The 12727-nt window shown below is 37.2% G+C and overlaps 1 protein-coding gene across 1 annotated transcript; it reads right to left on the bottom strand.

The window, feature by feature from the left end:
* Positions 1-1943: 1943 nt before the first annotated feature.
* Positions 1944-11759, bottom strand: LOC120739344 (putative C-type lectin domain family 20 member A). The gene is made up of 6 exons (XM_040041100.1): positions 11526-11759; positions 10346-10415; positions 3892-3932; positions 3418-3789; positions 2935-3288; positions 1944-2474 (listed from the first exon to the last, which is right to left on the bottom strand). Coding segments are annotated over exons 2-6 (1116 nt in total). The 5' UTR covers positions 10348-10415; positions 11526-11759; the 3' UTR covers positions 1944-2127.
* Between the last annotated feature and the right edge of the window lie 968 nt (positions 11760-12727).

Below are 12727 nucleotides of genomic sequence, written 5' to 3'. Positions count from 1 at the left end.
TGGCATGCCACAGCCGCTCTATCACCGGACGCATATTGCTAAGGTCATGAGCTGGGTTACGCTATGACGCAAGTTTTGTGAGGCGCTTTTGTGATATTTAATGGATTAGATTACAATTTTTATTTCTCTCCGATATCCGATCCAGTAATTTAGGTCAGTATCAGACCGATACCAATACTAAAATCGGATCGGTCCATCTCTAATTATCGCTCAGCTGTTTAATGTTTTTATTAACAGTATTGTTTCTGTTCTTTTGGATCATCACATAAATTCTCAAATTTCATCAAAGAGATCAGGTTCAGAAAGTTCTTTACTCACAACCCCAACTGTTATTTGCTTAGGTCGTACCGCTGGTTCAAAATCATCCTCGTCAGCCATCTGGCTCAGCTTGGTTTCCACCTTCTCCTTCTTCCATGTCAGCAAGGGAGCTTATCCTTGTCTCACAGAATTTTCTACATCCTACTCCTTTCTTTTAGCATGTTTTCATCTTTAATTCACAGACATAATTAATCCCACTTCTGGCACCATTGTTACACAGAGAGATGTGGTGTGGAAAACAGCAGACATCACTCTGAACAGACGACAACATTAGTTTATTGGACAATCTTTCACACATCAACTTCCAAACCTGCAACCCACTAATCTCTCCCACATCCCACAGTCCACCTTTACACACTCTCAAACAAAGCCTTCTCAATTCAAACTGGCCTATGACACAAAGAACATGAGTTTTCACAAATAATCATAACATTATGAATCACATGTCATATATGCACATACGCAATTTAAAGGTAATTTCACACTTCTCGAATTACTTTAAATTTCTGCAAATTGTTGAACAACCAAACTCCTACTCTTTCCAGCTCACATCCTATAAAAGATCTGGTTTGACCTGGTTACTTACACCAAACATTTCACTTCTATCTTCATGCACAGGTTTCTTTAGCACTCATTTTACATTTTAAAAACCCCACCATAGGTGAGTTGGGGAAGGACTTAAATATTCATGTTTCCTAACATGGTCTGTAGTAGAAACCTGTAAAATCACATTAGCATCGTGTATTATATGTATTTGCTGTGGATAAAGTGTAACAGGCACATCTGTACACGCATTAGAAATGTAATACATGTTTACTCTGGTGCGAACCTGTAAAGCCACTAGATGGTACTGTTTGGCTGTCATAGTCTATGTGAATACTCTCGAATTTGTTTTGGTTTCTGAACTACACTACAGTGAAATAACAATTAAATACATTGATTTAAATGATGACTTTCTTTTTAATAGCTCATATTTGTCTTTAGAGAGGTCTGTGGTTGACGCTGCTATTTGTTGCTTTTTCAACTCCTTTGTTGTTGCTGTAGATGTGGTGGCTTTAAATCTTGGAGCTTCACTGCTGAAATATTCAACTCTCACCCCAGGTGAAAGCTTGCCATGAATGAACCACAAGTGGAAGGTTTCTATTGGTGGAAAACGTCATAAAACACTAGAAAATATGTTGTCATGAACTCTGTTTCAGTTCACTCTGTGTGTCTGTTGGAGAGTTTTGTGTTGGCGAATTTTAAATGTTATTTGAAAACACAGTGCAATTGGTTTCCTAATGATTTAAAATAAATATTAATATGTTAATCTGTGTAGAAATAGGTGCTCAGAGAACTACTGTAAGTAGTGTAGACTGTTACACCTGCAACTCAGTTTATTTGTCCTCACAGACGCAAATGATCAGTTTACAACATGTCGCTTCAAATACATAATTATGAAAAAAAAGAGTAGTTTTAAGTCTTTTTTGCCATGAATTGTCCTGAATTCTCAGTGAGATTGATTTATATCATATGGTAAATATTAAAGATTAAAAATATTAAAATACTTTATTTATATTTACTCGATTGCTATTTATATACTCAAAAGATAACAGCAAATATGATAAACAAAACATCTAACAATAAAGGTGTAAAAACTGAATAATGCAGCAATTGTGAAGTAAGTAAGTCTAATATCACTGAATCAGACAGTCAAGAAGAAACTAAGGAAACCAAATTTAATGAAGAACATGAAAAGTCTAAAAAATACGAAACTAAACAATCAAAGAAGTTTACCTCAGAGTGAAATCTTTAAGTTATGATTAAATCTTATTCAGCAGAACAAATAAAATTGTATTTCTCATTGTCTCTCTGACTGACCCACTCATACTGTCCTCCTCTCATCATGCCCACAGCCCTGCCACACTCCTCAGTCTTTCCCTCACTGCTCCACTTCTCATAACAGACCACCTTGTCATTGACCCAGAACCACAGATCCAGAGTGCAGGAGTAGCGCAGGCCGAGCCAGACAAAAGGACTCGATGCATTCTTGGCTTTGTCTTGGACCCATTCCTGCTCTTGAAGGTTGGTGATGGAGACCAGTCCCCTGTGAGACTCTCTGCAGTAATCCAAGGCCTCCTTCCAGGTCTTGTTTTCTTTGATCAGGATCAATTTATCTGCCATAAAAACAAAATAACAGGTTCAATTGAATCTATTGAACTGTACAATTGAGAAATTCTATTAACTGTTTGTTTTGTTCTAAAAAAAAAAAAAAACTATGGAAAGTTTGTGTGTTTCTCTACCCTCAGTAGAACGAAGTGTAATAATAGTAACAATCCTCACTCAGTTCAACAAGATCCTCAAATATTCAACTTCTTTACAGACAAGAGAGACTTTAAAAAAAAAGTGGTTCAGCAGTTGCTGTAAGTTATCCCACAGATAATTAAAGTGATTTGGCTGCATTCATAAACTCATAAATTCATTCATGTCTTAGAAATTCATTTGTAAAAGAAAATCATACATCATCCATAAATAGGTTGTTTAAACATATACAATATGTTCAGTTGGATCTTGTCAGTGATTCCAGTGATCCTCCTTTTAGAGAAACCAGTCAGACACATGTTGATAAAAACTCACCATCATAACAGAAGAAGGGTTTTTCTTTGTCACATTCATCAGAGCTCCAGTTTCCTGATCTGTTTAACAGAGTCATAGCACATGTCTTGTTGCTTTGTTCATCATTGAATAACTCCATATCCCAGTATCTGAAAGAGGAATTACTCCCATCTGACCACCTCCAGCTGTCTCTGAACAGACCGACCCATGCTCTAAAAGGAGTTGCCTTCGACTTCATAAGGGCCTCAATTTCTTCTCCATCTACCTGATCGAGTCCACTGGCCAAGTCAGTGTGATGTGATCTGCAGTAGCTCTGAGCCTGTGTCCAGTTCTTCTTCTCCTCAATCAAATATGTTTTATTGTCTTTCTTCATTCCTGTGAAACCAACATAAAAAACACACAAAGACATCCCCCAATAATTTATCTTTAGAAACCCTCCACCTTTTTAATCACATGTGATAACATCACATTTCATACTTTTTATTTATTTTCACATCTCCTCACCATCATAGCAGAAGAACCACATAGTACTGTCACATGAAACATCTACCAGCTTGTCTCTTTTCCTCCCACAGTTCCCAGGCAGTTCTTTACCAATTCTTCCATTCAGATTCCAGCTGCTGTCATTATGAATGTATTTCACTCCTGGCAGAGACCAATGCCACGTCCTGTTTCCACCTGTGTTGTTGTTCAGTCCAATCCAGGCTTCTCCTTGATTCTGTGTGGAGTTACGGAGTCTGTTCATGTCTGTCATGTCAAACACTTTGGCCAGGTCTGTATATTTCTCTCTGCAGTATCTCTGTGCTTCAGACCAGCTCTTGTTTTCTTTAATAAAGTGGTACTCATACAGGCGGCATCTAAAGAAGCAACACTGACCTGAAATACAGAAATATGATATACATAATATATGTTCTGTTAGAAGAAAGCATTCAATGAGCAAACTCAAACTCGACAGCACTGGTAAAATTATCTACTTACCCATCAGAATATGCAGAAATAATATCCAGTGCATCTTAGCCCTGTCAGATGAAAATGAAAATAAAGATTCCAACAGTTTTTGTGTGCTGGACTAATGCATGTATGTCACAATTCTCCTCTGTTCGTGGAGATATTTACACTGTTAGCCTTTGCAGTAATTTCCAGAGCTTAGTACTGCAAAATCAACAGTAAAAAACTCTAAAGGATGTTTGCAGTTTAGTACTGTAATTTGCATGTAATTGTGGGAAAATACCATGAGATTACATCATTTTTATGGTAACTCACCGTACTCATGGAAACAGCTGTAAAATACAGCAAATGTAACAATTGGTGATTCAATTCAATTCAATTCAATTTTATTTATATAGCGCCAAATCACAACAAAAGTCGCCTCAAGGCGCTTCATAGATACAGAGAAAAACCCAACAATCATATGACCCCCTATGAGCAAGCACTTTGGCGACAGTGGGAAGGAAAAACTCCCTTTTAACAGGAAGAAACCTCCGGCAGAACCAGGCTCAGGGAGGGGCGGCCATCTGCTGCGACCGGTTGGGGTGAGAGAAGGAAGACAGGATAAAGACATGCTGTGGAAGAGAGACAGAGGTTAATAACAGATATGATTCAATGCAGAGAGGTCTATTAATACATAGTGAGTGAGAAAGGTGACTGGAAAGGAAAAACTCAATGCATCATGGGAATCCCCCGGCAGCCTACGTCTATTGCAGCATAACTAAGGGAGGATTCAGGGTCACCTGGTCCAGCCCTAACTATATGCTTTAGCAAAAAGGAAAGTTTTAAGCCTAATCTTAAAAGTAGAGATAGTGTCTGTCTCCCGAATCCAAACTGGAAGCTGGTTCCACAGAAGAGGGGCCTGAAAACTGAAGGCTCTGCCTCCCATTCTACTTTTAAATACTCTAGGAACAACAAGTAGGCCTGCAGAGCGATAGCGAAGCGCTCTAATAGGGTGATATGGTACTACAAGGTCATTAAGATAAGATGGGGCCTGATTATTTAAGACCTTGTATGTGAGGAGCAGGATTTTGAATTCAATTCTGGATTTAACAGGAAGCCAATGAAGGGAAGCCAAAACAGGAGAAATATGATGTTACTGAGATTATACTATTACACCATCCGGATTTCTGTTGTTTTCTACTGTAGATCTAAGAGTAATTACTTAAATCCTCATTCAGAGTGTATTACTATAAAATGTGATTCACTGTGAAAGTAGTATAACATATAAACTACAATATACAGCATCATTTTTAACTTAAGGAGTAAGTTGCAGCCACACTAAAATTTAATTCCTTGAACTGAATGGAACCTCATATATTAATAAATGTATTTGTTTATTCAAACAATGTGAAACATTAGTAATACTATTAATTAATAGTATACTTGTAAGGTTAGTATTGTGATAGAGTCGAGTATATTTTAATTATACTCTTGTAGACATTATGACATTATGCTAGTACAATTATGGCGAACAAAAAGTACATTTAAAAGTTAATTTCAAGAATACTGTTATGTACTAAAACGGGGCCAATATAGTCCCAAGAAGCATCATTAGTATACGTACTAGGTAAGGTATACTTGGGAAATATAATTGAAGTATACTTATTTTTTGTATGACCAACAACAAAAACTAATGGCTACATTTAGAGTAATGTTTAAAAATGACTTCATTTAGCAGGGTGTTCCTTTTTTCTCTTCTTATTCTTTCTTATACTGGACCTTTGTTTTGTATAAGGTGGTACTTTTTAAGACACCTCTGCCTAACTACAGTGAACTAACCTAATAATATGCTCTGGTCGTCATTTTACACAAGTTAAGGTGTCACATCCATGAAACCTACACCACTAACCAGCATCAGTCCTACAACTTCACTCTCAAAATTAATACATTCTGGGACAAGCAGAAACTGTATTTTTAGCGGTGCATTTTGTTGCAGGCCAGACTGCTATTAAATGCACTCTCCTAAAGAAATAATTCCTTTGTAGCACCACTCCGTCTTGGTTCAGAAGAGATGTCCTGGATATACGTGATAATGTAACACATTACCACAGTTTAGCGCGTTGGGTTGTGTTTTTAAAGCAATCGTTACGTTTTTAAAGCTTTTTAATGCGACAGGTGCGATAGCCGACACCACACCTTCACCTGACGTACAACGTGACGTATGACGCACACGTCGGGTATTCACTTTCAAAACAACAATGGGGATAGAAAATATTGCTCGAGTGGTTAATGCTCCGTTCGCTGGTTGCCAACCACCATTAAATAACAAGAAGAAGAAAATATTGATCTGCTTATCTTAGTTTTGCACGTTTAAGACGCAATTCAGACTCAAACAAAGCGGCAAAGCAGGAGAACAACAAGACCATCAACTATTCTGTGCCACAGATCCAGTTCGCTGCAGCACAGAATGATGATGAGACCGTTAACATGTGCAACTTAGAAGTAGTCAGAGGTAACTGGATGTTCAATCGGGTTAAATGCAAGGCTGATTGGATTATATCTGAAGATCATATGCTATTCGTGATAACTCTGCTAGACTCCAAATTGCTCGTCCATGCGGGAGTATCTCAAAATTAAATGAAACCACTTAACACTTTTTCCCTAAAACGGACTGACATGGGACACATTAAAGTTGGATTGACACCAGCTAATCAGTCTGAAGGTAAGTGTTTTTTTCCACTTATTCGAGAGAAGTCCGAAATGCGTTCTTATTACTGTTTGTTTTGACTTTTAAGCAAATGCTAAGACAAAATGTCAATATCTATGAATGTGGAGACTCAAAAGACTAGTTTGGTAACAGCTGCCGATGGATTTATGAGACTTGATAGAAACTTGGACGTTTGCAACAGGTGAATCGGTGAACTACCGAGGTTGCGCCCAAATGCTTAAAGCTGTTAGCTGGTCAGTGTTTTCAGGTGTGCTTGTACCTGTACGGTGCGGAGTGCTGACTAAGTCATGTTAAACCCATTAAAGCGTCGAGCTCAAATATCTTTTCATTTTTCTGCACTGTTCTCTTGTCGGCACACATTTTCTGTTTACTGAAGCCTTTTGTGAATAATTTTGATCATGTAAAAACTGGGAATTGGTCCCTATTGACAATACTCTTATTTTTTTGCATTGCATATGTCATTTAGGAAAGGTAATTGGTCACTGAACTTTTTGCAACTATGTGTATTTCTAAATTTTGTGGCTTCAGTGCACGTAAATTTATATTGTTCAGTTTGCATGTTAAAAGCACCCCAAGGCTGATGATGCTTGGTAAGAAGTCATTCATGAAATAGAGCTGATTAGACCATATTAAAATTTCTGTTTGGCACAGGAGCTTTTCGTGGACACAGGTATCCAGTCTCTGTTTTGTTAGCTCAAATTTCTGTAATTTCCTTTATAAACCAAAGTTGTTGGACATGTGTCTCAGTGAATCCAGCAAAGTAACAATATCAAATTTCACATTACATATTACTGATCAACATAGTAGTCTAGCTACACCAACAGCAGAAATACTGAAGTCAATACTGTAAAGTTTAACAGCAGCACAAACTATAAACTCCAAAATAACCAGTTGATTCATCTCCGGTAATTTAACTGGGCTGACTCTTTGTTAGGTGTGTTTAATGTGCAGAATAATTCCCAATTATGTACAATTATAATATGTTAAAATGGACTTATGTACATAAGGCCATTAATAATTAACTGTATGTAGCTATTTGCTTTATGACTATCTAGACAGTGTGAAGAAGTGAAGTATTGAAATTATTTTATGTTGCATAATGACAACATGTTGTCCTTATACATTTAAGGACAAAGTTCAATGACCGCCACCTGCTGGATGGTGAGTGCAGAGGGGCGTGTAATCTTCTTTGGTTGATTCTATGTATTGAACCTGGAATACCAGGAGTCAGCGTGTGCAAGGTTTTTTGTAAGGATAAACCCTGAAGAGGGAACAAAATGTACCTCCAAGGTTGGGACAAGCAGAAGGACTGGGACCACTGTGAAGCGAAAGGTTGTTCACATTAACCCTCATGTCACAACTTTCCTCCAGCGGCTTACTGAATTTGAGTGGAGAACTTCAAATTAGGTAACTGTTTTTGCCATTTTAGTGAATTTCTTGCTTTCTGGACATTTACACAAGACGAACAACAATGAAGACAAGCTCTCTCGCCATCTTGCAAGACGTTGTCTCTGTCCAATAGGTTTTTTGAGTGCAACAGTTTTGATTTTTTTTCCCTTCTATTTCCCGTTTGTTAAAAATTATTTCAGCTACTTACACTTTAATTGTCACATGTATTGGCTCACCCTACAAATCAATGAACTCAGTCCACAAAGCAATGTCAGGGTTCAGTGCAGGTCAGTCAAGTTCCTTCACACCACACACGCTCATCCATGTCGTGGACCCTGTTTTGTGCATTGATTTGGTGGTGTGAGCCAATATTTTGGACAAAGTGTATATAAAGGCAGAAGTGTGGGGCTTGATATTATATTCATTACAATTCAGTTTATTTGTATGGTGCCAACAAAATGAATGCCAAGGCACTTCACACTGTAGGTTTAAGACCCTACAAAATATAACTAAGAAAACCCAACACTTGAGCATATGTTGTCTGCCATGATATGGATATGACATCATATCGTTATTGTTTGTACAACCATCTGAGAAAATAATGGATTACATGGTTTAGTAAAAACAAGTGCTTCCTCAATGAAAATATCAAGGGCGTAGATTTGGCATGGACGGAAGGGACATGTCCCCACCAATATTCAGCGATTATTGAATTGTCCCCACCAATAATTTGATCTATTCCAGTAAAGAAAATCAAACCCGATAGAAAGAAAGAAAAAGAAAAAAAAACAACTATCTGTCAACGTCTCATTCACCCAGCGGTGCAGAAAGAGTTAAATTACATCCTCTACTGGAGTCCTACCTCATGTGACAAATATGGCCAATGTGATTGGCTGTGCCTTTCAGGGAGCTCTGTTTAGTTTTAGCAGCGGCAAACCTGCGCTGCGAGGAGGAGAGGAGGATGGCAGCAAAAAGGAAGAACCTGGATATAAGTATTTTTCAAAGAAACCTGCAAGTCACTTAAAGCCAAATTAACTCATAAAATGTGTCCGTCATAATAATGTTACAGGCTATGCTAGGCTTTGGCCCACATCAGTCTAAAATTGTATGTAACCATGAATAACGTGTTTTGGAAACTAACTGCACAACAGGCAGCACTATTAGTTCTCTCAGTCTCCCAGAGTAGCATCTCTTGAGTATTTGTTTAATAGTAATTTAACATTATATAATTCACATATAAAACTATGAATTGTGATTTTAAATGGTTTAAAAGCACGTAGAATAGCACATGTAGGCAAGTATATTTCTCCTCTTTTTATTAAGAAGCAAAAACAAAAAGGAAAAAAAAAAAGAAACAGGGCAGAGTTCGGTGGTTGAATCATCCGTCCCCACCAATGCCAAAACCAAATCTACGCCCTTGGAAAATATGTTTTCAGTTCTTGTCAGTTTTTGATTTTGGAAATGTGTATTTCAGCAGGGAAAAATCAGAATTGAAATAAAGTGGTGTAAAGCACATGAATTATATTTTGTGTGTGTGTGTGTCTATCTATCCATCCATCCAATTTTTTTGGAACCCTCCAGTCTCTTACAGTATGTTACTGTTAACTGAAATTACGGTAAATTACGACCTGTTAAAACAGTAAATGACCGCCTGTTGGGACACGGTGTCCTCTAGCAGAGATGAATATTTTTGGTACTGATGATGCGTGATGACGGTTAATATATTGCAGTTTATTACCTTGCAGCGGGCTTACAGTGACATACCGTGGATAAACGGTAGTATACCAATTTCTTAATCACAGTATGATGTTACTTTGTTGACGTAATTTACGACATAACGACATAACGGTATCTCACTGGCGTCACTGTTGCCAGTGAGATACCGTAAAAAAGGCTACGGTGCGTTACCATAATTTGTCCAACAGTATTATACCACACCAGCAAAAAACGGTATCATCCTGCAGAACGGTAAGCTACCGTAACACGGCGTCACGGTATGACGCTGGCAACAGTGACGCCAGTATGTTACCGTAAAGTGGCGATGAAAAGTCTAACAGTGTAGAACATGTTAGGAACATGCAAATCAAGTCAACCACACCATCTAAACATGGTCTTTGTATCAGTGTGTCTCGACACACAGGTGATGTATACTGTGACACATCATTTAAAATAAATCTCCAGTTTCAGATTTTAAAATATTTTAAGTGTGTTCAGTAAATGTTTCCAGGTTTGTTCTTCCTACAAAATGCACAGACTGTCACTACAGCACAAACTAGATGAGTGAGACGTTCAGCTGACAGTAATGACTCCATCTGTGGAAGGAGAGGTTCCTAACATTGTGGAGTAAACTCTCGCACCATATTTAGGGCACATTTAAGAACTTACATGGTTTTCCAGTTGACTGTTTGTTCTGCTCACTCTTGTCTCGCCCTTCTTTTCTTGCTCCTGTATTATGCTGTAATGTAAGCCTTGATTACTTCATTAAAATCAGAATTTAATATTAAACTAAATTAAATGTAATATTAAACTTGTGAAATTATAGAAATGAGCTGCAGATCCATAATTACATGCATTGGTGCCAAGAATAAAGATATAATAGTGTTAACAGGGTTACCAATGCTTTTGCAGTCACACCTGCTTTCATTGTCTGTCTCTGGTTCTCATGCTGCCTAAAGACTCAAAAATCCTTCTTTTATGGGGAAATAAAATATTTGCATTACTTCTATGTTACATAATTTATTCTTCTACATGATCCCAGGGGTGTTCTAAAAAATAAAAGGATGCCCTATTCAAATATCCTGTAGTATTCAAATCATGAAAACCATCTACACAACAGTATGCCAACAAAACTGTGTCCATTAATTTGTCCAGTTCAAAACTTAATCTAATATTTTATTTTGAAGTTTATTCATTTATCAGACCAGGGTTCATTTTCCCAGTCCTCAGCTGTCCCAACATTAGCTTTGCTGATGTGAGTAGAAGCTGATCTACTTCATGAGACAACATGCTGTGCACAGTCCAGCACAAATCTAAAAGACAACCTCAGCTTTTTATCTGCTGCAAACAAGGAATGTCAGTCTGCAGCAATGCTGCTCATCTTTATGTTCTTCAAGGAAATCAGAGAAAACCTTAGAAAATCAGAGAGTGAAAAACTCTGACGATAAACTCTGTGTGTTTCTGTAACACTGAGAAAAATGTGTTTAAAAAAAATAATAAACTAACACTCGGTTATTAGTCTCTGTTACTGTCATGGTGCATGCGCAATCATCCAGGTAAGTAAGTTGGAGTCTCTGTTACTGTTAGATATCATTTCCCCAAGAAAAGTACATTTCTGCATTGTGGACATCTTTTAAACACTGTAAAGTCAGCTCATGAAGTTTTCATCTGAAGTTTTCGGGTGCTGGCATGTCACTCACGATGTTACGGTTAGCCAAAAATCTTTTTTACCCACCTTTGATTTCCTGTAATGATGAAAATTATAATAAATGTGCCAAAAATACAGCTTTAAACTGCACCTCTGCATTCCATCATGAGCATGTAATGGCGTTAAAGATTTTATACTTACATGTGGTTAATTCTTCTCTTCTTCTTTCACTTTGATATGTCTTCTGGATGCACTCATGAGGACTGTCACAAATATTGCTTCTTATACTAACACAGAGACGTCTTTTTGCTCAGGTCAGAATTTGAATATTAAAATACAGACGTTTCAAATATCTCTTACTCCCATGGTGATGCACAGATGGAGAGATTTTCTGTAAAGGTTATGTTACACTCATTTACATGATGCAGTGGAAATAGGAAAAAAGAAGAGGACTACCCAGAGAAAAAACCATGAAGTGTCATTCTGAAATATGCAGGTTGAGTTGAGTGTTGTGTTTCTCACAATCTGTAGTTGACCTTTTTTTTTACTTGTATGAAAATGTGATAATCATTTAGATAGTTTGCAGGTAAATTATATAATGCAATGGGGGGAAAAAACAAAAATGCACCACCGAGTTACCGAGAGCAGAACGTGTCATTTTCATGCACTTGTAATAACTGTTAACTTTTTTATGTCAACACTTTGGCCATGCTGATTCCTGCAGTATCTCATTTTATTCTCTTGAGTATAGTATATAATTAAATAGGTATTCATATTCAAATTTGTTGGCAGAAGGAAAAGACTGACTTTTAAAGTCACAAGATTTCACTTTAAGATGCTACCATATATATGTACTATTTGAAAGACTGCAGCCTGCTGGTGGAACTGAACCCAGGTTCTTCTCGCTGTGCGGCAACAGCGCTAACCACCATGCCACCACTGCATATCAACAAACAGCAAATAAAAAGTGTATCAAAAGTGAATGGTATGTGGTAGGAAATATGCAAACCATAGTCCAAATGAAGACAGCATTATTGAAAGTCGTCCATTTAATCTTGATTATGGTGTGTATGCTGTGAGCATGAGAACTTCTTCAAAGAACTTCTGTATCATCAACTCAATATTTTTTCCCTTGTTTAAAAATAAATAAACGAATGAAAAAAAAGCCTCATTTCTAAAAATAAAATCTCTTATTTCCACAATGACACAACATTAGGTCATTTACCTAATGCAATGGTTTAAAATAGGACACAAGAAAAAGAAACACTTTCATTAGATCTGTATATCTTTCTCTGGTATCTGGGCTTCATGCCAGGTTTGTTGTCTTGTATTAAAGGTCTTATTTAAGGTTTGTAGTAGATAAAAGTATAGATTTTTGTTTTTAAAAGTATGCAAATAAAGTG

Source organism: Simochromis diagramma, unplaced genomic scaffold (assembly GCF_900408965.1).
Source record: "Simochromis diagramma unplaced genomic scaffold, fSimDia1.1 OVJJ01000370.1, whole genome shotgun sequence".
Taxonomy (NCBI): Eukaryota; Metazoa; Chordata; class Actinopteri; order Cichliformes; family Cichlidae; genus Simochromis; species Simochromis diagramma.
The sequence above is the reverse complement of the archived record's forward strand: the minus strand, read 5'-3'. Positions and strand labels throughout refer to the sequence as shown.

Coding starts and splice junctions, on each gene's coding strand:
- LOC120739344 (XM_040041100.1), bottom strand. Junction 3,289..3,417: donor GTGGTTCTTCTGCTATGATG/GTGAGGAGATGT, acceptor TTGGTTTCACAG/GAATGAAGAAAGACAATAAA. Junction 2,475..2,934: donor ACCCTTCTTCTGTTATGATG/GTGAGTTTTTAT, acceptor TTTTTATGGCAG/ATAAATTGATCCTGATCAAA.